Source organism: Astatotilapia calliptera, chromosome 14 (assembly GCF_964374335.1).
Source record: "Astatotilapia calliptera chromosome 14, fAstCal68.1, whole genome shotgun sequence".
In the NCBI taxonomy this organism is placed as follows: domain Eukaryota; kingdom Metazoa; phylum Chordata; class Actinopteri; order Cichliformes; family Cichlidae; genus Astatotilapia; species Astatotilapia calliptera.
Window position 1 is genome coordinate 25,058,067 of NC_137435.1, and position 26,368 is coordinate 25,084,434.

The 26,368-nt window shown below is 44.0% G+C and overlaps 1 protein-coding gene and 1 long non-coding RNA gene across 2 annotated transcripts; one reads left to right on the forward strand and one right to left on the reverse strand.

Annotated features, from left to right (window-relative positions):
- Positions 1–1,586: 1,586 nt before the first annotated feature.
- Positions 1,587–4,199, reverse strand: LOC145420156 (uncharacterized). Its single transcript, XR_013901463.1, has 2 exons — positions 4,062–4,199; positions 1,587–2,258 (listed from the first exon to the last, which is right to left on the reverse strand). It is a non-coding gene; the product is annotated as an uncharacterized LOC145420156 (long non-coding RNA).
- LOC145420155 (beta-secretase 2-like) lies at positions 4,159–16,081 on the forward strand. The gene is made up of 9 exons (XM_080289047.1): positions 4,159–4,725; positions 8,787–8,875; positions 9,007–9,223; positions 10,920–11,051; positions 11,571–11,705; positions 12,018–12,119; positions 12,618–12,767; positions 12,866–13,034; positions 14,323–16,081. The coding sequence occupies exons 1-9, from the start codon at positions 4,432–4,434 to the stop codon at positions 14,562–14,564; spliced, it is 1,530 nt and encodes a 509-aa protein (XP_080145173.1). The 5' UTR covers positions 4,159–4,431; the 3' UTR covers positions 14,565–16,081.
- Positions 16,082–26,368: the final 10,287 nt, after the last annotated feature.

Genomic DNA, 26,368 nt, shown 5'->3' on the forward strand with positions numbered 1-26,368 from the left:
TCATGCAAAGTTGAAATGCATACACAAAAGTTTTGTTCCCTAATACTGTAGTGAACAGTTCACAAGTTGGTGGGTGGATATATATCAAATTATAACTTGTTTGACAAAGACAGTTTCTGTAGTTTTCCCTGTGTACGCCACCATCATGGGTTTTAAACCAATATTAAGTCTTTGCGAGGGCAGACTTTCAGCTTTATTTAAAAGTTGTTGGGTTTTTTTCAGCAGTTTTTATACACTTTCCCCCATTGTAATGGGGACAAACACAATTGGACATTTGATCGACGGGCAGTTTCATTGCCAATTGAGGCCTGTTCCCTCGTTATTTCATGACAAATGAAGTAGACATAATGCTCCACGTTTACCCAAAGTATTCACTCACCCACCAAATCATTCAATTCAGGTGTTCCAATCACTTCCATGGCCACAGGTGTGCAAAATCGAGCACTTAGGCATGCAGACAGCTTCCAGCGCGGTACCGTGATTGGATGCCACCTGTGCATCAAGTCCAGTTGTGAAATTTCCTCAGTACTAAATATTCCACAGTCAACTATTGGTGGTATTTTAACCACTAAAAGCAAAAGTAATAGGCCACATAAAATCAGAGGGTGGGGTCAGCAGATGCTGAGGTGCATAGTACACAGACGTTTCTGCAGAGTCAATCACTACAGACATTTAAACTTGTGTTCTTTAGAATAAATCAAGAACAGTGCATAGAGAGCTTGATGGAATGGATTTTCATGGTCAAGGAGCTGCATTCGAGTCTTACATCATTAAGTCCAATGCAAAGTGTGGAATGCAACAGTGTAGAGCACCCCACCACTGGACTCAGATCAGTAGACACTGGCAATCTGACGGACAAGCATGGGTTTAGCCATTGCCAGGAGAACGGTAGTCATCTAACATGGATGAGAGAGCTTGGTGTGGAAGAGTTTCAAAGCCATTATAGCTGCAAATGGTAGGCTGACATTATATTAAATGCTATGGATGAAGAATGGGACATGGCTCAATTTCATATATGTGTGAAGGTAGAAGATGAAACACTTTTGTAATATAGTGCATCTGAACATGATTCAAGTGTTGGATTTGTGTTTCATAGCTTTTAATTGTAATTTAAAATATGGGAAGCCATCATTAGCCTGCAAAAAAACAAACAAACCCTAAAACCTAAGAGAGATAGGAAGAACTTCAGGATTGGCCAAATCAACAGTAAGGTTCATCTTAAAAAGAACGAATGCATTGAGTAGCTCAGCAACACTACAAGGCCTGAAAGACCACAGAAGAAAAATAAAGTGAATGATAGGATTATTTCAATGCTTAAGAAAACATCTAACCAATAGGACTTGAAGAGGCAGGCGTCTCAACCAACCAAGAGATGCCCTCGTGAACGTAAATACAGAGAGTTTGCATGGTGCAAACCACTGGTTACACTCAGAACAAGATTATACACATAGCATACTTGGAGTGTGGTGTGCTAATAAAAGATACTGGACATGTTACCATTTATTCAGAGGCTTATAACCACAAATCATTTTGACCATTTTCTCAAGTGTGGTGTTAAAAATACAAAAATAACTAGACATCATGGGTTTTCCAATGCACAAGGCTGAGTACTTACAGGTATTTTTATTGTAGACTTTCAGATATACACATAAGTTGAACAATGGAATTAAGACTTCTAGTGAAAGCCTAGTTTCAGCGTCCTAAATACTGGTATAACTTGAACCGAGTCATCTTTGTAGAATATCTTCACAAAGCCCTTACAAACATGGGTGGAGCAATAAACGAAGATATAAAAATGATGCTGTAAATTCAGACATTACCGACAAGACATTTTATAATAAACCTTTCCATAACTAGGCAGAGGCTCAAGCTGCTGGGAGGAAACAAGAATAGTGTCTTACACAATTAATTTGAACACATAAGACCTTAAAACTCGCAATGACCAACATATCAAAAACTCAATCCATATTCAAAAACAAGGCTTCAGTCTTTGGCCTAAATGCGCCTATTGCTCCCCGAGCAGGCAGTGAGCCACAGTTGTGTCTAATGGGTGAAGGTCCGACCACCAGGAACTCACCGACATCACCTCCACTAGGCCTGGCTCCAGGGTGGTGCTCCAGTATCCCATCCCTGGTAAGGTAACTGGGTCTCTGTTGCTCCCTACCTATAACCCATTTACCTTGGGAGACCCTACCAAGGGGAAGTTACCTTTGTAACTCCATGGGTTACTCAGGCACCAACTCATAACATAGCAGTATCTGCATGGGGGGGAGAGAGACGAGAGTTTGTTTTGAAATCCAGGAAAGCAGTGGAGTCTAATACAAACGTGCATTAGGATTCACCACAAAGATTACTGAAAATTGTAAGCATCTTGTGACCCTTCACACCTTCTCAGAGGTCTGTAACACAAAGGATTTATTTTAGCCCTGATTCCCAGTGTTATGAGGGTTACACTTTATTGTTTCATTACCATAATGACTTATTCTGCAGATCCAGCTGCTTCATGTAGGTCATGTTTGAGTCACGAGAAACATGCATGAAACCACCTACAGGCCAGTTTTTCAGAGAACGGTATTATACCTCCTGGGAGATCCCTCAGATATCAGTGTGCAGACACCATAAGGGTCCAGTTGTTAGAATCTAAAGTTAGTGTGTCCCTGATGGAGCGCGGTAAGGAAAGGAGATTTTTATTTCTTGCATTTTTCTCCTCCTTTGAAAGCAATATCCTTATAAGCCACCTCCTTACTCACCACTAAACAGTTTAACACAGCTGATGTTGCAGCTGAAACTATGTAGCTTGTATGCCATGAGAAAAAAAACACAATTTAAAAGAACATAAACCTGTAATTCTTCTTAGGCCTTAGTCTTACTCACCAGACTAAGGCGAGTACTATGCTTTAGCAAATAGTTGGGTTTAAATGGACTAATACTTAGAGCACTGTTCCAGTTAAACACATTCATAAAGTGTTGATTACCAAAGGAAAGCTTAAATACTGTATTACACTGCTGTATTACACGGCTGAATGGCTCGTATTCATGCTTGGGAAAGCTTACAGTTTCTCATCCAGGTGATAACCACAATGGTGTAACATTAGGGTAAGTGAACCAGGTTGTAGTACAGGCCCCAGGTGACAGGGACAAACACATAACAAGAAGCTAACCCACATACACTACGTTGAACTAATATGTAAAGTTAACCTTTGTTAAGACACATTTAATTACATAACTGGACACCAGGAGCCAAGATACAGGGCACAGGTGTTTTATACTCTGGCCATGATGAGGAAGTTGGTTAGGGGAGGAATCAGAACTGAGGCTGTGTTAACTAATACTAGTCACTACATAAATGTGGAGCTGCACAGCAATCCCAATAACAGGATTTAAAGGGTGTTTAAAATTGGAAAAAAGACACCACAATAACATTTTAAAAGTAGATAGATAGATAGATAGATAGATAGATAGATAGATAGATAGATAGATAGATAGATAGATAGATAGATAGATAGATAGATAGATAGATAGATAGATAGATAGATAGATAGATAGATTACCACAAAAAGACAACAAAAGGTTTCGGGTAGATGACAGAAAAAACAATTTGTTCTGATCACATAAGTGAAGCAAAATCTGTGGAGCAGTGTGGGGAAATCTAATTACAGTCTTTTAAAAATGGGCACATGCCCCCCAGTGCTATCAGTCCGGTTTACAGCAGTCCAAGTTGTGGAAGGAAGTCATGCATCGTGGAATCACATCACTCAGCCTGATACCAGGAGTAAAGGATGTGGTAAAAACCTACAGCTCGGCAACTGCGCCTTCAAAATAAACCACTATTCGACTGGCTTTGAATTAGATGAGACACAAATGTCTTTACATCTGTCTAATAATAAACCCCTATTAGAGTCGCTATGAATTAAGAGAGACAGAAAACCTTTTGGAGTTGTCTTATCTGGTGTAAAATACAAATCTGGCAAACCAAACACTGCGAATAAGGGAGCGACTGAAAGTAGCTTTTAGAAATGCAAAAATTGCATAAATCCCATTCATAATTTATCTAACTTTACCTAGCGTGTTAAACGCCTGTTTTGTGTGGCCGTTACAACAGTTACGTGTGCTTTAACTTGAAAGCAACTGCCGGAAGTTGAGTCTTCTGTTTGGGCTAGCTTGGCGCCCTCGTAAGAGTAGATGGAGGTGAAATTTCTCGCTGGAAATCGATCGACAGCGGACAGTTCAGTGTCACTCACACCGCGGAAGCATGTCACCATGTGCGGTGTCTTTTTGACGATGAAGCGGGATCGTTTCCATGATGGCGACCGCAGTACGGGCCAGTGTGAAAACTTGAGGAGAAAAGTTTGAGCACGGAACAGGAGTCTTTTTCTGAGACTTTCTCTGTTGTTACTGGCGTGATAAAAAACAAAACAACAAAAAACTAACATGGCATACTCAACTTTCGTTTCGTTTGGGGCATTTGCTTTGAGTTTGTACTTCGGCGTGTCCTATTGTTACTTTTCCATACCGCTGAAAATATACCCAGGGAAGTACAACGTCTCATCGGATGTGAATTTGACGTCTCTTCGGAGAGTAGCGTTAAAGTCTGATGGAAGCGGTCTCTCTCTGGCCTCTGATCCCACCGGTACCGTGAACTTTCTGGACATGGTGAATAATTTGCAAGGAGACTCTGGGAGAGGCTACTACATAGAAATGTCAATCGGTACTCCTGGTCAAAAGGTAATGTAGCTCCTGAGCTCCTGTCTGTTTTAACTCTCTGAAATATTTTTTACGTTTCTCATTTAGACTTAAACGCACCACTTGTGTCAGCTTTCCACTTTAATCACTGTATTTGCGCTGTGTTGTGTGTTTTTGTGTTTATTTGTTTTTTCCTGGATGCATTTGTAGTGTGTTTACTGTGTATGTGTGAATAGGGGCTGGTCCATCCACCATGTGATCCAGTGGTCAGAAGGTGGGCTGGGTGTGTTTGTTTTGACTCAGGGCCATGGATACCCATCTATACAGCACTGTGTATTTAAATATGCTTTTAAATGTCTGTGTAGGTCATCTTGAACGTTTGAAAAAATAAGGCAACAGACTAGATCTCTATTACCCAAGAGGCTCCTTCATTTCTTAAAAAAAAAGAAAAGAAAGAAAGAAGTCAGGTATCTAATCCCCAGTGGAAGTGGTCCTCAGGGTCCCTGATCCACTTGGTCATGTGAGTCGTCACATGAGTCAAGGTGGGAAGGGTGAAACTACTGTGAGACTTCACCCCACCACATCTTGTGACCTGTTGAGGTCACCTGATGCAAGGTGTGAGTGGAGATGAAGCCTTCATCGTAGGTGGATGATAGCTGGTGTCGTAAGCCACCACCAATGTTCAATCACTGACTCCTTTAACAGCCATATTTTTTTTTCAAGCTATTAAGTCTATACTTCAAAATATGAGGTTTAAATTTACCCCTGCAGCAGAGGGTCATGGGAAGATAAGTATGTCTAGTACATTCTTACATTTAGGCTCGCCTGGGACCACGGAGGAAGGATAATATAGCTGTGAGGGTGCTTCAGCCTTATTATAGCCTAGGGGTCTGTAGACTAAACCCCCACCACCAACACCAACACTCTTTCTCTGGCTCACATGCACTCACATGATGCTGCCTGCGAGGACCAGTGTTTCTTAGCAGGCAGCTGACAGGGATTACCAGGATCCCAGGCAGCAGAGAGCACCCCGAGAGTTGTACAAAATAGCACTTGCTCTACAGCAGGGATATTCGTTGGCTGCTATTCTTTTGGTTGCAGAACTTGGAAATGCGTACGTGTAATTTATTAGAACGTCATTTTTATACTGCTTGTTATGTAAAGCGCCTAACAAGATCATATTAATAATTGAGGAGGACTAAATCTGGGTGAGCTGGAGCTCCTGTCACTATTAAAAATACATGAGGCTTTAAGGGTGGCAGCGATTTGCCTTTGTGTTGTAAAGTAGTTGTCTTTGAATTGGAGCTTAAAGCAAAGGTGAATTATCTCATTAGTAAGTTGACCTGTTGCCCCGGGGCATCTCGAGTTAAACAGATCAGAGCTTTTAAGACTCTTGGGCAGCACATCTCAGTTTCTCAGGCTCACAGAGGCTTATCTGCGCTACCTGCCATGTCGCTGAGGATAACATTGCAGCACTTGCCAGAGTACACTTCCCACACTTCCTTATTATCAAGTCACAGCGTTGTATGCTTAATGACTTTTGTCCTAATAGAAAAGAACACTTTATAGTGTTCCCCAAAGAAGAAAATTCCCCTTTACCCTTCATTATCATTATTCAACAGGTAAATGTATAACAACAGATTATCAATCATAAAAGTCAGTCAGTTAAGCAAATGTCATCAATGCATTAGCACTGGAACTAAGATTACTATTCAGTTATATTCAGCATATTGGTATTTTAAATATGTTTCTCTATTGGGAGGAGTATGTATGTGTCAGTGGTGGCTCACCTTTACAAAACATTAAATCAGAAAGGGCGCAGTCTTTATGGTGTTTTTTTATTACAGCTGTGTGTTTCCTACTTTGTCAGAAAACTTTCTGTGCAGAGAACATTCACAGAAAGTTAATGACATGTTTAGGGGTTTGGCTATTGCCATTTAGTTTTTTGTTTCTTTGTTTTTTGTTGAATTGTTCACATTTGGGTGAGATTATGGAGTGTTTTTTTTAAGGCTAGCTCGCTTAATCGCAGAATGGATCCATATTGCTGCATCAAGCATTAAAACCACCTGAAAGCTGAACTTGATACAGATACCTGCTAAACAGCCATTTTTATTATTTGTTCGCGTTTAAAGTCGTTCTTGCACAATTTCCAGGATGTTAATATTACGAATGTGTGAACATAATTGTAGGCTCAGACTTCTTTAATTGGTTTATGATGCACAGTAAAGATAGAGGAAGCTTCACCTCTTGATCTTCTAGTCTTTTAGTGAAACCTTGCCAGCAGAGAGCCATCTGCTTTGGTTCAGATTGTTTATGCGGTGGCAAAATGTCGTGTAACTCGATACTATTGAGTTATACTCTCAATATTATTCTAACTAGATGATGATGTGATTACAGGGCCGCGGTGTTCAATGAGGCACTATTCAAATCAGCCACTAATTGCGGCGTCTGTTAGCATGTGGCACACACAGGCTGAGTGTTGGCTGGAGAGCCTCACATCTGCTAATTGGTACAAACAGGTAGCAGATGCACGCTGCCTCCATGGAGCTACCACCAATTAGACAGCGAACGCTCAACTGCAGACTGCCTCAGCAGGGGAAGAGACTTGCCTGAAGCTCTGAAGCTTGACAAAGGGAGGATAGTGTGACTAGTAAAAAGATAGGTGGTGTGGGGATAAGGAGCTGCCCTTGCTTTCCCTTCTCGCTATTCTCCTTCACCACAGGATATCAGAATTTTCCAGTCAGGCCTGTTTGACTGGTTCAGGCCTTGTGTGAGTGGCCTGCTGCCATCTGCTAAGGTGGCAGAGGAGTTTTGGATGGCACAGTGACAGTGGTGGGACAGGAGCCAGCGCAATGAGGAGGAACTGATAAGCCCGGCTCAACAGGGGTTTCCCATGGCTGAGTGAACCAGTCGATAACATGTGGTTGATAATTACAGACCTGCTTTCATAAAGGCCAAATGAACCTGAGCATGCCGGTGGGATGTCGGCTACAAGGAAATGAGTAAGAAAGTTTGCGCTCATAAGCAAACAGTGTAGCGTAATGGTCAACAAGCGTTTATCTGAAATGTAATTTAAGTAAACTATTGCCCGCTGTTGTGGTGCGCCTTAATGTAAAGGCAAACGCAACGAGGCGACAGTCGATCAGTTGTTGAAACCGCTGTTTACATTTGAACATGTCTAATGAGCTGCTCAGTTTTCATAGATTGCCACGAGTCTTTGTTGCTGATTCATCAGGTGGCGTCGGGGCATTAGGTTTATGACCCCCACCTCGGTGGCGAATGCTTGCCAGCGAGTGTTAACATGGCCACAGCTGAAACATGAAGGTGACAGAAGTCTGCTGTTTATTTGTTCCTGTTCATTGACTCGATGCCTGGAAGACAACTTGATCTCAAGTGCTGTTAACTCGTCCCCACTGTTCACATGACACATACCAAACAACTGGTTAGGTCATACAGTCATGAAAGCAGCTTGAGGCTGTCGTGTTTGACTCTCAGATCACACATTCAGTGAACACTTACGTCCGAGGTGCATTGTTAATGACGAAGACCTTTCACACCAGTTTGTCCAACACTAGAACTGAACCAAAAGTAGTGCCGTTGCAACTTCATGTGTATCATTTCCTCTCGTGTGTGCTGCTAAAATAATGTTTACAGATGTTATTAAAAATGTGTAATTAATTTTAGCTGCAACCAAGCTGCGTTTTCTTCCTCCAGAGAAAATGTCCATTTACGGTTCTATATGAATCTTTCAGATGGGCACGAAACGCCCCTAAAAGAGATATAACCTTCTTTATGTTCGGCTATTTTTATGGCCCATTTCCCTTTCATTGTTTCCTTGAGAACTGTCGTGTAATTTACCTTTTGTGTTTTCATGCTGTGGGGAAATTTCTCACATCTATCTTTCTCCCTTCTCCTCTAATCATATCTGCAAACAAACTTTAATGTCTTTTTAAAGCTTAAAGGCTTGTGAATGCATCCCACTGTGCTTAGCTGTCATTTTTTTCTTTTTTACCATGTGATTCTGGGGCCATGTAAGTGGGGGGAGGGGGGGTAACAGATAGCTGGAGTGATTGTTAAAACAAACTGTGCCTTCTGTTTTCCAGCTGAACATCCTGGTGGATACGGGTAGCAGTAACTTTGCCGTGGCTGCAGCTCCACACCAATTTATTACTCATTACTTCAACACTGCACTGTGAGTGGCTGGAATACTGCCTGCTTGCATTTTGTAATAACTGTAGTATAACATAGTAAATACATTCAGTTTTTGTTATATATAGCTTTGTAACTGTTTACATATTCTGTTTTCTTTTCTCCTGCTTTTAGTTCCAGTACCTACCGTTCAACCGGTCGCACTGTAGCTGTAAGGTACACCCAAGGCAACTGGGAAGGTGAGCTTGGAATGGACAGCGTCTCTATTCCCAGAGGCCCAAACGGGACCATCAACATCAACATCGCCGCCATCCTGTCTTCTGATGGCTTCTTCCTCCCTGGGATCAACTGGCAAGGCATCCTGGGATTGGCCTATCCTGTGCTGGCACGGGTACGGGAGATACTCATTTACAAGTTTGCGTAAAGTTATTAAGCAAAGTCATTGATTTCTGCCCAGTGTGACATTAACTAGTAAGAAGCTGTTTTACACTCTAATGAAAACAAAGACGACACAGACGTTTTGGCGCACTCATATGTGAATTGTGAAAAAAATGGGGATTTGATTTATTTCATTTGTGTTCTGTTCAACCGTTTTCTTACACTTGTCCAATTCAGGGTTGTGGGGGCCTGGAGCCACTGTCATAGGGTGAAAGGCGTGGTATACTAGACAGATTGCCAGTCTATCACAGGATTAATAGAGAGACACATTCAGGTCTACAGCCATATAAAAATCGCCAGCTAACCTAACATGTATATCTTTGGACAGTGGGGAAAACAAAACAAAGTACCAGCTGGTGGATTTGAACCCAGGACCTTCTTGCTGTGAGGCAACAGTGCTACCAAAAGCACCACCGAAGTGACTATAAAAGCATTGATTACTAAAATAACATAAACTAATTATATTGAGTGAATCCTCAGAGCTTGTCCGGACAGGCAACGTCATTCTCACTTACATGCCTCCCACTCCTCACATCACATATCAAACACCCTTCCAATTTAGCAGTCTACTTAAGCTGCAAATCCTCTGACTGCTGCCCTGAGTCACTGCTGTTTTAACCCCTGGAACAGCCCCAGCATCCACCTGTGTTCTCCGTGGGATATTTGCTCCTTACTCGTCAATTTCTTGGTGTGTCATATTTGCAGAATGTCATTTTTGGAGCACAAACACCATACTCTGGTTGAATTCTGTTTCTGTATGAATCGTTGCAAAATGATTTGGCTAATTAAAGTGCTGTTTTCCATGTATGTGGAATTAAACACAAACCTAAGGATGAGAGCAGAAGGAGGAAGCAAAACCTGAGAAAATGTGAACATGCAGGTTTCACAATGTGACAGCATTGCATGGCTTCCTGCTCGCCTCCATTTCTGTTAAACCACTGAATAACTTTGCGGTCTAATCTTATCTGAATGTCATCATCCACTTTTCACATGAAAGAAGAAAACTTGTTTGTGATATAATTACAGGAGTGTGTGTTTTTCTTATAAAATGATGGGGTGAGGTTATGTTGTTGCTGTATTTTGTCATCTCTTACTTCCATCTCCCCTTATACCATAGATGTGAATTAATCAGTTTTCTTTTTTCAAAAGAAGAGCTAAATCAAGGTGCTTTACCCAGTGTCAGCTTTTTTTAACAGATTAATCTCGTCTTAATGGAGCGTTAAAGACGTCAGCGCAAACTGCACAATACGTACCTTCATTCTGCGCTGACTGCAACAACCTTTGGAATCAAATGTCAGTGATTGTGGAGCCGATACGCTTACACTGACCACTTTGTGCTATTGGCGACTCCTGAGTGCTGAGGTTGAACTTTCTTCCAGGCTGTTTGTCATGCATGACATGGTGACACTGTGGAGGAAAACAGGAGTGAACATATCACAGTCCAAACTGATGATACACCGCTGTCACATAAAAACACATTTCAGCATTTCCATTCAATAGAGCTGATGTTTGAGGTGATTGATTTTCTACGATGTTGTGTGTGAAGCTTTTACAATCTATGTAGTTACACAAGCTAAAGGTATGAAACGCAAGTGTAAAGGTTTCACTCGATCAACATTATTTAACACCGTCTTGTGTGTCTCCACCAGCCTGACTCGTCCGTGGAGCCCTTCTTCAACTCCGTGGTGAGACAGCTGGGAATTCCTGACGTCTTTTCCCTCCAGATGTGTGGTGCTGGACTGTCAGCCGGCAGCGAAACAGACACTACGGGCGGCAGTCTTGTGAGTAGTCAGAAGTAACACCCCAAGGAGGAGTTTGATTAGATAAAAACATTGGTTTTAAACAGTCTTTATATTTTGGATCTCTGTCTGAGATTTTGATAGCTTGTGTGTGTGACCAGCACCTTTTTATAAACGTCATAGCTGATGTCCTTCATGTCACTGTGTTTCCACATTGGAAGGCCTTTCTACTTTGACTGGAGCTAATTAAGCTAAGATAGCATCCTGCTGAGAGCAAGTCTGTCGCCGTAATACTTTCGACCTTGGTGCCTCGCTCACCGCATCTCCATCATGTGACCCGCTGGTGCAGACAGATGGATAAGATAGCAGGGTATGTCAGAATTAGATCACTAAGTATCGGTATTTATCTGTCTTAAGAATCCTATTCCTATCAGGCTCTAATTTTAAGTTTAGTTAGATACTGAAGTGGTGAAGCTAAACAGATATGTAAACTGCAACTTAGCTGATTTACTGAGGCAAAAAAAATAAAAGGCAGTAATTCTGGTTATCTTCTTCTCTTAGATAATGGGTGGGGCTGAACCAAGTCTGTATCGAGGCTCAGTGTGGTACACCCCTATAATAGAAGAGTGGTACTACCAGGTGGAGGTGTTGAAGCTGGAGGTGGGAGACCAGAATCTGAATCTGGACTGCAGAGAGGTAAAACTTCACGGTCTGAATCGCTTCTCTCACTGTCTGATCCTAACTCCACACTGCACTATTTCAAAGTGAACTGTAACTTTGACTTGGAAGTTGACTCACAGCACTTGATTAACTTGCTGTGTCAAGGTTAAAACACTGAAATGTAAGAGAAGCTGAGTAGGAGTGCTGCAGAGCAGTGTAATCCAGTTTGTCTGCTTGTGAAAGAACTTCCTCATTTTATATTCTTTTGTTTGCTCAAGGTCTTCCATAGGAGTCCGTTGCAGCGAGAACAAACCCTACCGCACGTCACTCTTTCTCTCTTTCTTTCAGTATAACATGGATAAAGCTATAGTCGACAGTGGGACGACTCTGCTGCGACTTCCTGTCAACGTCTTCAATGCATTGGTAGAAGCCATCATACGCAGCTCTCTGGTATGCTGCCTCCGCTCCACAGACAATGATGAAACATGTTGTCAGAGCAAAGATATGCAGGGGAGAATAGCACACACTCACTGTTCAAGGACGTAGTAGCTTTAAGTGGAGGGATCGAGGGTTTTTTTTTCCTGTTATAAAAATATATATGTGTGTGTGTGCGCGCGCGCTCCATGCCTTTGTTTATTTACCATTAGGCTTTGCACATTTCTCACCTTTTTGGAACTGCACACAAACAGTTCCCAAGGTTAATTTGAACTTGGAGGCAACATTTTCAATTAAAGCAGCCACATCCTTGCAGATGAATACAAAGTAGGAAAATGAAAGCAGAACATCAAAACTTGTTTTGGTGCTATGTTGACCTTCTTTTTCTGTCTTTATCCTTTTTATCCTTCGCACTGTCTCTTTTCTGTCTCTGTCAATTTCTTACTGTGACTGTCTTATTTTCTTTTTCTCTTTCCTCCTGTGTTTTTTTTTTTGTTTTTGTTTTTAATTCAGATCGAGGAGTTTTCTTCAGGGTTCTGGGAAGGCACCAAGTTAGCATGTTGGATGAAGGGAGAGAACCCCTGGAGGTTTTTCCCTAAGCTGTCCATCTACCTGAGGGCCACGAACACCAGCGAGTCGTTCCGCGTCACCATTCTGCCTCAGGTGCCAGGCACATATATAATCATATAATCATTCCTTCTCTAGAGCTTCCATCAAACAAAGACAAACTCATCTCATCCTCATTTCTTGTCATCTCACAGCTTTACATCCAGCCAATCACGGACGTTGACGGCACGCTGGACTGCTTCCGTTTCGGGGTGTCGTCGTCAACAAATGGCATGGTGATCGGCGCCACTGTTATGGAAGGCTTCTATGTAGTGTTTGATCGCACTCAGCGGAGACTGGGCTTCGCACTCAGCAGCTGTGCAGGTCAGGGTTCATACTGGTGCCACTTACTGCAGTTACATGTCTGTAAATATTTCGCTTTTTATGAGAAACTACAGCAGAAATCCTAAAGTACAGAGTAAACCAGACATCAGCTAATGATAACTTACTGACAGGCAAAGTCCTAAAGTCAGCCACTTTCAGGCTCCCTGACCAAGAGCTCAACACAGTGTCCTGTTCACTGAGATCTAAACGTCAAAGGTTAAGCCTTCAGTGGCACTTCCTCATAGTTCTGTGGAAAAATGAACTTTGGCCAAGCCTCCCTCCCTAATACTAAAGTACAAAGTTCATTTTTGTTGTGTACTGAGCAAACACTTTTGTAGGCTTAAGGTTGGAGGCTTGTGACAGCATTTAATGTCTAAGCAGGGCAGGTAAAATAAATAAGAAAGTTAAATGCCATTGTTTAAAAAAAATGATGCCTGAGCCCGTCATCGAAGACTACGAGCAGCAGTGTGCTTGATTAAAAAGCTGGGATAAAGTCTGGAGCCTGGCTGTTTAATGCTCTGTATGTGAGAACAAGAATTTCAAGACATCCTGAAGCCAATGTAAAGATTATAAAATAGGAGTGACGTGAGCTCGCTTGCTGCAATGTGTTAATGGTCTGTGTCATTTGGAGGCATGAAAGAGATCATTTATCTAAGCAGGTAAACAAGGCAATAATTGTGCATGAATAATTTCTTCCAGTTCCACCAAATTCAATTTAATTTTATTTTTATGGGCTAAATCACAACAACAGGAACCCTCAAAACGTTTTATATTGTAAGGTAAAGACTACAATAATACACCGAAAATCTCAGCAATCAGATGACCCCATTTGAGCAAGCTCTTGGTGACAGTGGCAAGGAAAAACTCCCCTTTAACAGGAAGTAAACGTCAAGCAGAACCAGGAGGGCAGCCATCGGCCATGACCGGTCGGCCAAAGAGACCATATTTAGCAATTTCTAAATGTTCCTTAAACGAGGAAAAACAGGAATGAAAAATAGATTTTGCACACTTTTAAAAGCAACAGTTGTTCAGTTAAATGTTTAAATGTTTAAAACGTTCATTTGCTCATTGTCAAGATAGCCTCAGCTAGCTCTCAGTCCAGCAAAAGTTCTCTTTACCTGTCTTTCCAGCTTTTCTCAAACATTAGCTCACAGTCACAGGTTAACTCTTTTTATTTGGCACTTGTTAAATTTGTATTGAATGAGGGCGTATGAGTGATGCTAACTTAATGCTGCTTTTTTGGTTTTATGAGATCATGTTATAAGACCTCTCTCATACGTCACTGCAGTGAGCGATGGGGTGGCTCTGTCAGAGATCGAGGGACCCTTCTCTGCAGCGGACGTGGCGGCCGACTGCTCTGGCGGCCCACTGAAGGAGCCTCTTGTGTGGATGATATCTTACGCCCTGATGGCAGTCTGCGCGTTGGCCCTCCTCATCCTGCTGCTCATGCTCATCCTGCCCTGCAGATGCGGAAACCGGAACGGTGAGATCACGGACGAGTCCTCGCTGGTACGACACCGCATCAAATGACTGAGAGGGCAAAGTAGAGCAAACCCGGGGAAGGGACAGTCGGACAGTGAGCAGAGCGCCTCCACGAGAGGCTGCACCGACCAATGACACTTGACTTAGGATTTTTAGACTGGACTCATCAGCTTGGCCCACAGAGGCAGTCGCACAGACAGATCAACTGCCTCTGAAAGGGAAAAATCCCCAGAACAATTCTTTAAAAAAACAGCTGTTGGTGGTGAATTTGTATTTTCTTGTTGGTTTTTTTGTGGTCGTGGCCTCTCTTTGACGATGATAGTTTGCTAATGTTATGCTTATGTTGCCTTAATCCACCTACAGAGGCTGGTGGAGGCACTCAAATCATAACTGGGCTTGTTCTAATTAAAACTGCTAAAGGTATTCTGAGAAATCTAGAACTTCAATAACACTAGAAGATTAAAATTAAAATTTTTAAAGCAGTTTAATAAGTATACACACACTAACCATCACAGCAAAGAACAGCTCAGCGGTGCAGACAATCACAGCACATCCAGAAGGAAGGATAATAACACTGATATCATCTCCATGCAAAAGGTGTTTTCTAGGTTTCTAAGCCTTATAAACCAAAAGTGCCTTCGTTTTTGGTTTTTTTGTTTGTTTGTTTGTTTGTTTTTTTGGGGGGGGGGGGGTTCAATCTAATGCCAACAACGGGATCTATTTCTTGGATCTATTTTGAAGTTTTCCACTCGTCTGTGGAGTCAAATGATTACCCAGAGATATTACATAAAAAATAAACTAATTAAAGTAAAGCTGCTCACTGGTAATAGGAAGAATATGAAAAGTTAGACTTGTGTTTACAGCGCCTGTAGTGCCTCTGTGGTCTCGGCTCTCTGCTAGAACAGTATCAGCAGTTTGGGACTTACTCTGCTGAATTGCACTTCCAAAGTCGATCAAAGTGTTATATAAAACGAAAGATCAATATTTCTCCTTCTGTAATGTAGTTTATTATTTTAATGTAGCTATACCCATTCTGTATACCCTCAGCTTTATATTTAAGTCTCTTTGAATGTGATTGTATCATCATCATCATTATTATTATTATTGTAATTATAATTATTCCAGATCTTTGCTTTCTGAGACTAGAATTCAAAGGGTGTTTATACTGCACATTTTATACAAATCATATACAGAAACACTTCAGCATTGATTTCCTTTGTTACTTGTGAGCTTCAGTTAACGTTCTAGCAAAGCAGACATTCCTGTTAGCAGTAAAAAAGAGATAAAGAATCAACTTATTGAATGTCATTTTGCAGTCTGTTCGCACCAGTGAAATAAGGTCCAAACACAGTCCACAGAAGATGCTGCGCCACAGTTCAGCCTCATTCAGCTTCCTGTAATCTGACCCAAGCTGCACTAACATGTCTGAAAAAATGTCAATTTGTGAGACTGTTTCACTGAAAGCACACTTGAATCTAAAACTGCTTGCTTATTTATGAGTGTATTTTTTCTGTGCCAAAAATTGTAAACTGTGTTGTAAATAAAACAACTTGTGACAAATCAAAGACATAATCGTTTTTAAATCATTTTTATTTCTTTTTGGATGAGAAATACAACAAAATAAAACGTACTTAAATGTAGCTTATAATAGATAAAGTAATTTCAAAAAGTAACAAATTATGAAAAAGAAAATGGCAATAATTCAATGTAAGTTTTTCTCTGTATACGTGTCGGGTTGATACCTCTGTAAACAGAAGTACAATTCATCTGGTTGTGTTTGAACATTATCTGCATGTAAGTTGCTAATAGCAAATATTTTTATGCTAACACAAAAGGTCAAGATGAATATAATTACTTCATAATCATCACAATATTAGAGCTGTAACAGTTATCTTGATTAATGGTTAAATGTCTCTCAGTGTAGTCTTGAGCCGCTCTTCATTTCTGCTTAATTTGCCAAAACACGTGTAAACATAAATAGAAATACAGTAGATAAGGCAAAAACAGAGTTTGTACAATTCTAACAAGCTTGAAAGATGATGTATGTCACCACCTTTACCCGGTTTTAACACCGAGTAAAGACTAGGTTTTTCTTGCTGCATAAAACCTTTAACAAAAGGCTGTACTATATTTTCTAAAAAGCTGTGATTGCCTACAGCTGTTTTTCCTTTATTTAAGAAAAAAATAAGAAGCAGTGTCATTGTGGTATTTTAAAAAGCTGTGTCATCAGACTCATGCTCTGGCTTCCTCAAAGTACCTTGCTCAATTCGTGACACAAATGTTGAGAACTACGAGTCAAATGTTCAATACAGCTTAATGCTACTTGATGTCAGTGTTGCTAAGCATACGGCTGAAACGTACACTGATACAAATGATTGATTAGAACAACTTTTAGTTGCCACTATACGTGTCACGGTCCGGGGCAGCGGCCGTGTGAAGAGTGGAAAGGAGGACTCAGATGCAGCACTTACTCAGATGTGAAGGTGATTTATTGACAATACTGAACATAAAGTGGAGATGGCAAACAGAACTAAGGACGAACTAAACTGGGAGAAACTACACAAAGGGAGTGGCAAACCTGAACAAGCAGGGAGAGCACGCAGAGGATTACACCAGGTATGAACACAGAGGATGAACACAGACGACGCGACGAGGAGCAGAGGAAATCACACACTATAAGTACACAAAGAGACACTGGGAAATCACACACAGGTGGGGGAAACAGCTGGACCTGATTAACCTGACGAGACAGGGGAACACTAACACCAGGGACCAACAGAGGGAGCACAAACCCAGAACCCAGTGTCTAAAATCCCAAACACAAACCATCCCAAAACAGCCATGAATAATAATGAAAGTAATAACAATAAAGAACATAAACATAAAGTCACTGAGTCATGGTCGCAGGACCATGACAGTACCCCCCCCTCAAGGGCTGGCCCCCGACAGCCACAGAAACACACCACCAGATCCGGGCGGGCGGCAGGGGGCCCAGGACGGAGGGACCGGGCCAAGACCAAAGACGGAGGCCCCAGAGTCCCAAACAAATGTTCACAAAAAAAAAAAAAAAAACTCACAGGGGAGCAGAGTCCAAAACACAGTTCAGGTGGCCGGCCAGGGGCCCGATAACACAGGAGGCCAGGATGGGACAGTTCAGGAGGCCGGCCACAAAGAAGGCCGTGGAGGCGCACAAAAGGTTCAGGAAGCCGGCCGTGCGGAAGGCAACGGCGGCCACTTAGGCGAAGAGGGTCCGGGGGCCGGCCGTGCGGAAGGCAACGGCGGCCGCTCAGGCGAAGAGGGTCCGGGGGCCGGCCGTGCGGAAGGCAACGGCGGCCGCTCAGGCGATGGCGGTCCGGGGGCCGGCCGTGCGGAAGGCAACGGCAGCCGCTCAGGCGATGGCTGTCTGGGGGCCGGCCGTGCGGAAGGCAACGGCGGCCAGTCAGGCAACGGCGCCCGGCCAGTAGCCCGGCCAGCGGTCCAGAAAACGGCCGTTTAGCTCCAGACCCAAACGAGGCTGGGCCAGGCGAGGCTGAGGACACGGAAGCCGGGACCGCAGCAGGCGGAGATGATGATGCAGACACGAAGGCAGGACCAGAGGATGATGCAGACACGAAGGCTGGACCAGAGGATGATGCAGACACGAAGGCTGGACCAGAGGATGATGCAGACACGAAGGCTGGACCAGACGAGGCTGATGAGGACGCTGAAGCTGAGGCTGGACCAGGCGCAGTGGGTGAAGATGAGGATGCTGTGGCCGAGGATGCGGGCACGAAGGCTGGACCAGACGAGGATGGAGACACGAAGGCTGGACCAGGCGATGCTGAAGCAGAAGCCGAAGCTGGACCAGGCGTGGATGAAGCTGGAGATGAAACCGGACCAGGCGTGGATGAAACCGGGCCAGGCGTGGATGAAACCGGGCCAGGCGATGAAGAAGCTGTAGCTGAAGCCGGGCCGGGCGAAGCTGACGCTGTAGCTGAAGCTGGGCCAGGCGAAGCTGACACTGTAGCTGAAGCTGGGCCAGGTGAGGATGAAGCTGGACCAGAATCAGGCGAGGATGAAGCAGAGGATGAAGCCGGGCCAGGCGATGAAGAAGCTGTAGCTGAAGCCGGGCCGGGCGAGGACGAAGCCATAGCTGAAGCTGAAGCTGAAGCTGGGCCAGGTGAGGATGAAGCTGGACCAGAACCAGGCGAGGCTGAAGCTTCAGGCTGAGGCGTGGCAGTAGCAGGTGGTAGCGCTGCAGGTGATGGTACTGCAGGAGGCAACGCTGCAGCCACAGGTAGAGAAGCAGCCACAGGTGGAGAAGCAGCCACAGGTGGAGAAGCAGCCTCCTGCTTCGCTAGCTGGGGGATCCTCGGGCCCCCCAGCCGACGTGGCAGTCAGTGTGGCATGAGGCTGGACGGGCTCCTCGGGCCCCCCAGCTAGCGAAGCAGGAGGCTGGACGGGCTCCTCGGGCCCCCCAGCGAAAACAGCCGCAGAACCAGTGGGCACCGGGGCCCCCGGCACACATGAAACAAAACCAGTAGGCACGTGGGCCTCTGGCACACATGAAACAAAACCAGTAGGCACGTGGGCCTCGGGCACACATGAAACAAAACCAGTAGGCACGTGGGCCTCGGGCACACATGAAACAAAACCAGTAGGCACGTGGGCCTCGGGCACACATGAAACAAAACCAGTAGGCACGTGGGCCTCTGGCACATATGAAACAAAACCAGTAGGCACGTGGGCCTCCGGCACACATAAGGAGGGCTGCAGCTGCGCAGAGCACTGACCCTGCTCAGGCAGTGACAGCCCGGTGCAGTTCACAGCTGGCATCTTGGCCTCCAGGGGTCCAGAGTAAGCTGAGGGCAGTAACCCAGCCTCTGGGGAAGCCCCGGAGTGAGCAATAGTCTCTAATGTAGCCAGCTTTTGAGGAACAGGTCCGTAGTGAAACAGTTTGTCTCCCTGCTCAGAAACAGCGGTGGAAAAACAGTGTGAAAATTGTGGCTTAAGGGAGGCTAATGGTTGAGCTACAGACTGGGAAGCTTGTGGTTGGACACAGAACTGAGCTGGAGAATGGCAATAAAGTCCTGGCTCAGAAGGAGCGGCAGAGACACAGTCTGTCAGTTTTGCAGCGGGTTTGTACACGCCCACTTGGGAAGGATCCGTTACCACGAAGGTAGGTAAGCGATCCATACAGTCTCCCATCCCGCTCTGAATAGCCCCAGAAAACAAAGTCCCGGAAACTGGGGAAAGCAATGCATCCCACTGACTCACCGCATCAGGCTGCTCGAAAGTGAATGCAGACGGGGGGTGAAGTCCAAGGTCCAAAAGGAGAAACTCCCGCTCCCACGAACAGAGCGAGTCCAGCAGCCATGGGAGACCGGTCACCAGACGCTGTAGCCGCCTCTCTATAGCGCGCTGGGACGTGCCACCCGGGCTTTCCAGCCACAGGTCGATCAGCTCCTGTGTGGCATCAATGAGCGTCTCCCGTAGCTCCCTGGACGGATTAAGCGCTGCTGGGTCCATCTTGTGGTCGCGTCGTACTGTCACGGTCTGGGGCAGCGGTCGTGTGAAGAGTGGAAAGGAGGACTCAGATGCAGCACTTACTCAGATGTGAAGGTGATTTATTGACAATACTGAACATAAAGTGGAGATGGCAAACAGAACTAAGGACGAACTAAACTGGGAGAAACTACACAAAGGGAGTGGCAAACCTGAACATGAAGGGAGAACAGCAGGGAGAGCACGCAGGGGATTACACCAGGTATGAACACAGAGGATGAACACAGACGACGCAACGAGGAGCAGAGGAAATCACACACTATAAGTACACAAAGAGACACTGGGAAATCACACACAGGTGGGGGAAACAGCTGGACCTGATTAACCTGACGAGACAGGGGAACACTAACACCAGGGACCAACAGAGGGAGCACAAACCCAGAACCCAGTGTCTAAAATCCCAAACACAAACCATCCCAAAACAGCCATGAATAATAATGAAAGTAATAACAATAAAGAACATAAACATAAAGTCACTGAGTCATGGTCGCAGGACCATGACAGTACCCCCCCCCCTCAAGGGCTGGCCCCCGACAGCCACAGAAACACACCACCAGATCCGGGCGGGCGGCAGGGGGCCCAGGACGGAGGGACCGGGCCAAGACCAAACACGGAGGCCCCAGAGTCCCAAACAGACAATACGAGCTCATCATTTGCAGAGGGACCTGTTGCTAGTTTAGTCTCTCTGACTGTTTCTGAGAGTAAAGTACACAAGTTTCATGACTCAAGGTGTGCTTGGTAATTTTGATAGCTATTGAAATGGTTGTGGGGCGGAAAGTGGCTTTAAAGAGCCTTCGCGATTTTTGGTGATTAAAGTTCAGTCATTTAGTTGCTTTACTCCAGCCCATTCACTAGCTGAGACCACATCCTCATGTAGGTTTGGTATTTCTAGTAGATAATTGCAGATTGCACGAGCATGAATTGAGGCTGCTGTTTGGGGGAAGGCCTCAGAGGGGACTTCCGGGTTGGGCATATCCCGATGTGCTAATGAGAGGTGAATGAAGTGGAAAAAAAGGAAGTGTGTGGGGTTGTTTATAGACTGAGGGCTGTGAAATTCAGATAAATGAGCCAGTACACACCCAAGAACCCAGCCCCAGATACTGAGAACCACCAGCCACTGGCAGGGAGTGTGGCCGGGAAATAGGCCCCACACCTGGGGGAGCCTGACATGTTCTGAGAGAGAGAGGTGGAGTCTAAGACCTGACCTGAAACATAGATATTTACTGTGTAACCCTCCCCAAGACCTTCGGTGTCTACATGCAATTTAAAATTGAGAAGTGGGCACCGACACCAGAGGTGAGGCTGAATGAACAGACTCTGGACGCTGTTCAGTGTGCCCACCCCGAAGGCCCTATATGTATGTGTCATGAGAATGAAAGTAATGAGAGAGTCTAAACTGTGGAGGAAAACTAAGGTACAGGCAGCCATGAGGGGGGAGAGAAGGAGGGCCTCCCTTGCACCTCAGTGACACACCTGCATCCCAAGCCCCTGCGTGTGTGGAGGGGGGAGGAGCCAGCTTCCTCGCTGACCACCAAAGGCAGGGAGGCGCAGGCCCATACAGCCCATGGCTGCAGCACCACCGACGCCCAGGGTGACCCATCCGACCACCCCACTCTTTTGTCTCTTTTAGCTAGGTGCTGTTTTTAAGCTTATATGATTCACAACTCAGTCTTCAGTGGCTTAACAAAATAAAAGCATTGCTCTGAAAATGATCAAGTACAAGTAATGGAGTCTAAATGAGTGAAAAAGCAGCCAATGTCCAAAGAAAAACCTTTAAAAACCTTCAGAAGACCTGGAGAACTATTGATCAAGACCACTTTATAAAAAGTAGGAAAGACAAGAAAGTATGCTCACACTTTGGAAGCAAAATATGAAGAAATGAGGAGAGGATCAAGACTTTTGCACAGTACTTTGTTTGCATTTTTGTTCCTTCTTTACAAGAAAAAAAAAAGCTTTGTAATCCTCTGCGGATGATAAAGGCGAAGGATACCAAAGACAATGAAACATAATAATGTCAGGGCACTGATTAACCTTTTGGCTTGTCAAACACTCGAACAAATACGATTAATCACACACAACACTCATATTAATATCCTAACTTGGCGTCAAGGCCCTGCTGTGATTCAGACATACGGTGTTTATCATTACATCCAGCCTCCAGGTCAAGCTGTACAACTCAGAGCACCAGATGGGTAAACCTTCTTATAACATCTGGTCCTCCAAAGAGATTAAATCAAAAGGTACATAAAGTGCATGAAATCACACAGAGCAAAGTTAAATTTGACTTTTAATCAAAGTCTAATCTTTCTTTATATTTTACACTTTGCCTGTTCATGAGTGCCATTACAAAATCTCAAAACGAATGAACCTTCATCTGACGGTGGATCCAGTCCGGGAAGTATGCGACGTTGCCGTAAACACCCGGTGCATCCTGCCCAGCGTGCTGTTCCCCCCAAATGCTGTCACCTATGAGCCACCATACTCCATCCATCAGGGACACCAGAGGGCCGCCGCCGTCAGCCTGAGACACAGTTCAGGAACAAACAAAGGGCAATACTAACTTACAGTGACTTTGAGAGGCTACATGAGGACTTTTGAGGACAGTTTTAGGTCTTTCATGGATTTCTGAGGTCAGTGAAAAAGCTCTAAATCATCCAAATAAAAGGGGATATAATAGTCAGCTGCCTCCTCTGGGCTCTAACTATACATTCACTGCTGACTGTATAAGTGGATTGTTACCAGGCACAAAAACGAACAGTTTATTTAAAACGGTTGCTGCACACAGAACATAGTGCTGGACTTGTTTGAGAGCGCCGCAAAAGCAGTTACATAAGAGCATGAAAATGTTTTGGATTCTTTGATGAACAAAAACTGCTTTTATGCGACGGTCTGTTTGGACTGGCTGAACTGCAAACACTATTGGAGCGCATTGTTCTGAGTCTGCATTCAGAGACTCCATTCCCACTAAAACTGAAGCATTGTAACCTCGAGGTGGGTCACACTGTGGACCTCTGACACTCAAGGACACTACACAGCTAAACTGATTATCATATCCTGGGATATCCTGTTCGTGTAGGCGATGAAACTGTTGCACTCTGCAGCATCTATGAGAGACACCTGAGCCTCCATCAGGTATGGAAAGACAGAGTCTGTCAAAAAAAAACCAAACATAAATTAATATATAAAATAACGCTCACACACTCTCCTCTACGTTCAATCACTTGACAATGAGTGCAGGACTTTGATGCCATCTAGTGGTAGTAGGCGGCAATGAGCACCAATACTGATTCACTAACTACAGCTGCCTCACCATTTGCTCTGTGACCAAATCGTGTTATCCAGCACTTGTGATGAGCAGTGACTTTCAGGCCCACGTTTGGGAGGCACAGGTCCGATGTTCCTGAAGCCTACCAAGGAGTAAACATCTCTGCTGTAACGTGTTTAACACAGGACGAGCTGCTGCTGTTAACAATGGTGTCAATGTGTGCACTCTTACAGCCTCTCTGTACACAGACTGCCACTGTGTGAACAGCTTATTCACACAGAGGGTTATACTCAGCTGACAGCTTGCTAGTTTGCTAAATGTAACGCTTACTGAAGTAACAGTGCCAAATGCATCCACTGAGGATGTGCATCTTCCAAAATGTCAACAGGTCTCAACAAAAGTTATTTAAAACTTCTATGGATGCACTTTTAACAAAAACGCCTTATCCTAAAATATATGGTGCCATGACTGGCTAACAATGCCTGGTTATTAAGACTTCTGGTTGAGATTAAGGAACTGGGGGGGAAAGACAACTGATTAAAACATGTTAATATGGGATTAACTTTGCTGAGTCCAGCTTAGATTTATGCAGTAAATCTGTGGCTGTAAATCTGTATAAGACAAGATAAGATATACTTTACTTATCCCAAAGTGGGAATGCAGCAACTCAAGATTAGAAACAGCCTAAAAGTAGAATGAATATAAACACAAGCACAATAACATAATATACAATCTGGCAAAACAGAGATATCAAGATAAAACTACTATAAAGAAGCTAAACAGACTCATTGGCCACTTTATTAGGTACACATTTCAGCTGATTCTTAAAGCAAATATCTGAATCATGTGATGTATATGGGTCATATGACAGCAACCCAATGCATTTAGGCATGCAAACGTGACAGGGTGCTGAAGTTTGAACTGAATGGAGAATGGGGATTTAATAGGTGATTTAAGGGACTTTGCACACGAGAGTTAACTCATATTACTCGTTACAATCAAATTATGCAGAAGAGCATCTCTGAATGTGCAGCACATCGAACCTTGAAGCAGACGGGCTACAGCAGCAGAGGGTCACACGGTCAGCTATTGACAGGAAACTGAGGCTACAGTTTGCACCTGCTCAACAAAATCAGGCAGTAGAAATGTTGCATGGTCTGATGTGAGCCAACATTCAAATAGCAGGTTCAGATATTTTCCTTTAAACCAGGGGTATTAAACATGAGGCCCAGGGACCAGATTTGGTCCAGCATTGACCTCAATCCGGCCTGCTGGATGGCGTTGGGAAAAGGAGGACATAAATGTGGGAATTTTAACTGTATTTTCACAAGTTCTACAGCTTTAATAAAAAACAGTACACCAAAGTAATTAACTAATTGATTTCTGTAACTTTATACATTTATTCTTACAATTTAAACCCATGCTGACAGATTGTTTTAGTTTACTAAAGCAGCATTTCTTCACCATGTAAGAAAAACTGAGAAATAATGTTGAAATCACCCTTTTTTTTTCCTATATTAGGGTCTCTCATTTATTAAATGTGTAGGTAAAATTTTTAAACTTACAGAAATCAGATAAGATGAAAGTGGGCTGTATGTGGGCCGCAATATAAAAGACTGGTTTCTTGAACATGGCAGTGAGTTCACTGAACTCAAATGATCTCCACAGTCACCACATCTCAGTCCATATTAAATAATAATTAATAACTTCAATTAACTAAAAGGTGATTAAAATAATGTAATGAAGGGGCTCATCATAAGCACCTGTTATGTCCAAAGGTTGGGAGAGCCTCATAAGAGCAATGTCATTTTTCAGGGTCTGGCTGTTGTAGCTCTCATGAGTTATAATGCGACGCACCGAGTAAGCAGGGTTAAACAGAGGGCCTAATGGGTCCACTATCCCAGCATACTGCCCAGTCTGCAGGACTGGTGGCCCTGCAAAGGTGGGGGGTGACCAGCAGAGATTTGATTAAAGCTGGATCAAACCACGGTTACTGAAGGGTGGTGAAGGTGAAGGTGGAGGACTCACCAGGTCACACACTGAGCGGCGGTGACTATCCAGTAGGGGGAGACGATGGCTCCTCCACAGCGGTGAGAGCCGGCAACCTGGAGGCTGACTTGCCAGGGCACAGCCCCAAGGGAGGCCAGCTGTCCTGCAGAAGCCTTGCTGGAGTTCACCCTGCTTCCACAATCTGAAAAAGGAGGCTGCTGTTAGAGCATTCTACAGCTACAGGCTTTCAGAGAGACAAAACTCAACAACACACTGAAAAAAACCAGTGTGATTGCAAGGAAGAACCTTCAGCTATCCTCAACTATGGAAACAACTCCCAGATTGGATTCAGGAGACAGACAACCTCCTGCTTTTAATATTAGGCTTGAAATGTTCTTTTTGATATGCTGGATGCACTCCACTACTACATTAAATCATTAGTAATTAGCAACTTTTGGTTCTCACTATACTTTGCCTGTCTTGTCTCTCTCTGCTCTCTTCTCTTTCGCCTTATCCCCAAACTGAGCCTTGTTCTGCCAGAGGTTTCTTCCTGCTAACAGTGAGTTCTTCGTTCCCACTGTCGCTCTCACTGAGGTTTGATATTGTAGAGACCCTACACCAGGGGTGTCAAACTCAAATACACAGTGGGCCAAAATTCAAAACTGGAACAAAGTCGCGGGCTAACATTTATATGAAAAAAAAACTTCCTCCAGATATAAGAATGAATCTTTTCTTATGGACTCAAACAGGTTTTGCTGAAAAACTGAATATGGAACAAGCAAAGCTTAATACTAAACAATATATATATTAGCTGTGTAATACCAGCAGGCCAGCTCTAATAGTAATTTGGTATGGCTTCGCGGGCCAAATGTAATTAGGCTGCGGGCCAAATTTGGCCCGTGGGCCAGAGTTTGACACCTATGCCCTACGCTATTAGAAAGAAACCTCAGCTAACACACCGCTTTCTGTGATCCAGCACATGGTGACAGTGGGAAGGAAAAACTCCCTTTTAACAGGAATAAACCTTTATGTGCTTGTAATTCACTTGCCAGGT

What these genes read in the sequence shown, in the direction of transcription:
- LOC145420155 (XM_080289047.1), top strand. Translation starts at nt 4,432, where the DNA reads ATGGCATACTCAACTTTCGTTTCGTTTGGGGCATTTGCTTTGAGTTTG. An exon ending in ACACTACGGGCGGCAGTCTT is followed by an intron (nt 11,052 to 11,570) that starts GTGAGTAGTCAG and finishes TTCTTCTCTTAG; the next exon opens with ATAATGGGTGGGGCTGAACC. An exon ending in CCATCATACGCAGCTCTCTG is followed by an intron (nt 12,120 to 12,617) that starts GTATGCTGCCTC and finishes TTTTTAATTCAG; the next exon opens with ATCGAGGAGTTTTCTTCAGG.